General features: G+C 51.4%; 1 protein-coding gene across 1 annotated transcript; it reads right to left on the bottom strand.

Annotated features, from left to right (window-relative positions):
* Positions 1 to 1,497: 1,497 nt before the first annotated feature.
* LOC147970395 (uncharacterized) lies at positions 1,498 to 3,469 on the bottom strand. The gene is made up of 5 exons (XM_087522679.1): positions 3,442 to 3,469; positions 2,999 to 3,366; positions 2,436 to 2,550; positions 2,062 to 2,349; positions 1,498 to 1,982 (listed from the first exon to the last, which is right to left on the bottom strand). Exons 1-5 carry the CDS (start codon positions 3,467 to 3,469, stop codon positions 1,498 to 1,500), a joined length of 1,284 nt encoding a protein of 427 aa, XP_087378805.1.
* Positions 3,470 to 3,672: the final 203 nt, after the last annotated feature.

The following is a 3,672-nucleotide window of genomic DNA, read 5'->3' as shown; positions in this document are numbered from 1 at the left end:
TAGCTGCAGCCCAGTGCTCGCCTAAGTGTTTGAAAATCCTACCGAGTGGAGAGCAAACCTCCCACTCGGGGGCTTAGCTGCAGTCCAAGTACTCGCCTAAGTATATGAAAATCCTACTGAGTGGAGAGCCAGATTCCCACTCGGAGGCTTAGCTGCAGCCCAGTGCTCGCCTAAGTATATAAAAATCCTACCGAGTGGAGAGCAAACCTCCCACTCGGGGGCTTAGCTACAGTCCAAGTGCTCGCCTAAGTATATAAAAATCCTACCGAGTGAAGAGCAAACCTCCCACTCGGGGGCTTAGCTGTAGTCCAAGTACTCGCCTAAGTATTTGAAAATCCTACCGAGTGGTGAGCCAGATTCCCGCTCGGAGGCTTAGCTGCAGCCCAGTGCTCGCCTAAGTATATAAAAATCCTACCGAGTGGAGAGCAAACCTCCCACTCCGGGGCTTAGCTGCAGTCCAAGTGGTCGCCTAAGTTTCCAAAAAATCCTACCGAGTGGTGAGCCAGACTCCCACTCGGGGGCTTAGGTGCAGCCCAGTGCTCGCCTAACTGTTTGAAAATCCTACCGAGTGGAGAGCTAGATTCCCACTCGGAGGCTTAGCTGCAGCCCAGTGCTCGCCTAAGTATATAAAAATCCTACCGAGTGGAGAGCAAACCTCCCACTCGGGGGCTTAGCTGTAGTCCAAGTGCTCGCCTAAGTATATAAAAATCCTACCGAGTGGAGAGCAAACCTCCCACTCGGGGGCTTAGTTGCAGGCCAAGTACTCGCCTAAGTATTTGAAAATCCTACCGAGTGGTGAGCCAGATTCCCGCTCGGAGGCTTAGCTGCAGCCCAGTGCTCGCCTAAGTATTTCAAAATCCTACCGAGTGGTGAGCCAGACTCCCACTCGGAGGCTTAGCTGCAGCCCAGTGCTCGCCTAAGTGTTTGAAAATCCTACCGAGTGGTGAGCCAGACTCCCACTCGGAGGCTTAGCTGCATCCCAGTGCTCGCCTAAGTGTTTGTAAATCCTACCGAGTGGAGAGCAAACCTCCCACTCGGGGGCTTAGCTGCAGTCCAAGTACTCGCCTAAGTATATAAAAATCCTACCGAATGGAGAGCAAACCTCCCATTCGGAGGCTTAGCTGCAGCCCAGTACTCGCCTAAGTGTTCGAAAATCCCACCGAGTGGAAGGTAAACCTCCCACTCGGGGGCTTAGCTGCAGCCCAGTGCTCGCCTAAGTTCGGAACACGTCCCAATCCACAAGGACGGCAAGATGCGAATCGACTGTTACCTTTTCCTTTGGAGCCGCACCACAAATACGAAGTTATTTCGAGTGAAGGCCAAGTTCCACTCGGCAGATAATTCCCGAAGATATTCAACGATAAATCAAGTTCGGATAAAACCCAAAGGTCCGAGACCTCAGATCAAAGTACTCGAGCCCTCGTCTTGACAGAGTTTAATGGTTACAGAATCCACTCGGCATTCCGAGGCAAATTTAAAGTGAAGCATAAAAGTTTTTCATTCCTCAAGTGGAGGACTGGAAGGGGCGACGAACTCGTCCAAGTCGATCCCGTCTGCAATACGAGTAGCAGCAGCAATGAAAGTCTCCATGAAGTCTTGAAAGCTGTGCTTCCTGGTATTGGCAACTTGGATGGCGGCCAGCTTTTCTTCTTGCGCCTCCTTGCAATGGACGCGGACAAGAGACAGAGTGACATCAGCACCACATCTAGCAGAAGATTTCTTCCATTCTGCCACTCGACCCGGGACTTCATCCAGTCGAACCATCAGGGACTCGAGGTCGTTCTGAAGCGTTGTTCCAGGCCAGAGTGATGTGTCGATCCGCGACATCGCAACCTTCAGCCGAGCAAGATAGTCAACAACGCTGGTAACACGAGACTCCAGTTGGAGCATGTTCATAGCATCCTCGTCCTTCACGAGAGAATTGGCGGGATCCAAGCCTGGCTCCACTCGACTGGTTTCCTCTTCGAAGCTCTGACAGAATTCTGCAAACACGATTCAAGAATAAGACAGTGGCCTTACGCAGGCTTGGTAACTGCAAGACAGCCGGGTTGGAATAATTACCTTCGAGCATGACGAACAGCTTCTTGGCGAGTCCACCGAGATAAGCCTCCAGATCGTTTACCTTCCCTGCCAGCTCACCCGCCTGGTCATGCAGAACCATCTTGTCATTCTTCAGTCGGCTGACCTCTCGATTAGCTGTCTCGAGAGCAGTTTTCAGTCTGAAGTTCTCCTGTTCAAGAGTTCCGACCGAAGCCAGTTTCTCTTCTGCAAGCTTCGTTTTGCTCGAGGCCTCCTTCTGTGCTTCGGCAAGATCTTGATCCTTCTTCTTCAGAGCTTCCTCCAGTTTATCTATAGAACATCGAGTGAACTCCATGTCAAGAATGGGCAAGAAAGGGAAGTCACTCGTCAAGAATGAGAAACCTCGCCAGCCATACCTTTTGCTTCGTCTCGCGCCTTCTGCAGGTTCTGTTGACCGAGCTTCAAGTCAAGGTCGAGCTGGATCTGTTTGTTCTCCAACTCAGAGTAGAGAGCCACAAGTTCACAGGATTTCTACAAAAGTCAGTCGACTAAGGTCCAAGATAAGTTGCTTCCGAGTAACCAAGAGACAATGATGACGTTTCTAAGACTACAGCTGAATCAAAAACATTCAACAGTAGTCTCGGGGACTACACCCAGTGGGTGCACTCAGCGTGCCCCCACTGGTTTTGAAAAATAAAATTCGACTGCCCGCAGTCGACTGGATACAGTTTCATTCGACATGGCCTGGCCAGACCGAGTGAAGGAGTAAAACTACAGCAACACAATATATAGACTACAGTCGACTGCCAGCAGTCCACCGTAGTCTCGGGGACTACACCCAGTGGGTGCACTCAGCGTGCCCCCACTCGACCAAAAAACTTACCAGAAACACCCAGTGGGTGTACAGATTTAAAAGATCTTCGGAAAAGAGATTCTTCAGACAGCATACCCTAATAGAACAAGCAGTGAATCGACTGACCTGGACGTTACTCTTAAGAGCTGAACTCGCGTCATAAGCCGCTTGGCTGGCTTCTCGAACCACCTTGACCTGCTCCATCATGATGCCTGCCTGGCGTATAGCTTCCTTAGCTGCACCCAGTTGGTCCTCAGGGACGTGGTGTGTGGCGAAGAGCGAAGGCAGATTTACGATCGACGTCGAGGGCCGCACACTCGTCAGAGGATTGGCGAAAGTCACAGAAGCCCGGTTGGTATCACCACCGTCTCGAGCTACGGCCTCAGACGCTGGAGTGGATTGTGGAGTCTCGCCAGCCGATGCTTTCCTGTTCCGCCTCACTCTCAGCGGCGCTTCGTCTTCGTCGTCAGGAAGGTTAATAACATGAGGGGGAGCTACGAGAAAAATTCAATCAACCAGAGTTATAAGAAATCGTCAGTCGATTCAAGGAAGAACATCAGTAATCATACCAAGGTTGGAAGTAACAGCATCTTCCATCTCTTGATCATCGTCCTTGGCGGAGATCTCAGAAGTAGCAGCACTGCAAAATTTGAACGCCAGTCAGTCGGCTCAGTGGATCGACCAAGGATCCGTCCACGGTCGACAAAGGAGAACAAGTTCTATCATTACCCAGAAATGGTGGGGACACCCATCCTCATCTTGGGCAGAGCCTTGGGTGGCTTGGACGGCGCCGCGCGGGG

This window comes from Triticum urartu, chromosome 5A, assembly GCF_056163025.1.
Source record: "Triticum urartu cultivar PI428250 chromosome 5A, HENAU_Tu73, whole genome shotgun sequence".
In the NCBI taxonomy this organism is placed as follows: domain Eukaryota; kingdom Viridiplantae; phylum Streptophyta; class Magnoliopsida; order Poales; family Poaceae; genus Triticum; species Triticum urartu.
This window is presented reverse-complemented; position numbering and strand designations above follow the sequence as displayed.

Coding starts and splice junctions, on each gene's coding strand:
- LOC147970395 (XM_087522679.1), bottom strand. CDS start 3,469: ATGGAAGATGCTGTTACTTCCAACCTTG. Junction 3,367..3,441: donor TGCTGTTACTTCCAACCTTG/GTATGATTACTG, acceptor TTTTTCTCGTAG/CTCCCCCTCATGTTATTAAC. Junction 2,350..2,435: donor GGCGCGAGACGAAGCAAAAG/GTATGGCTGGCG, acceptor GATGTTCTATAG/ATAAACTGGAGGAAGCTCTG.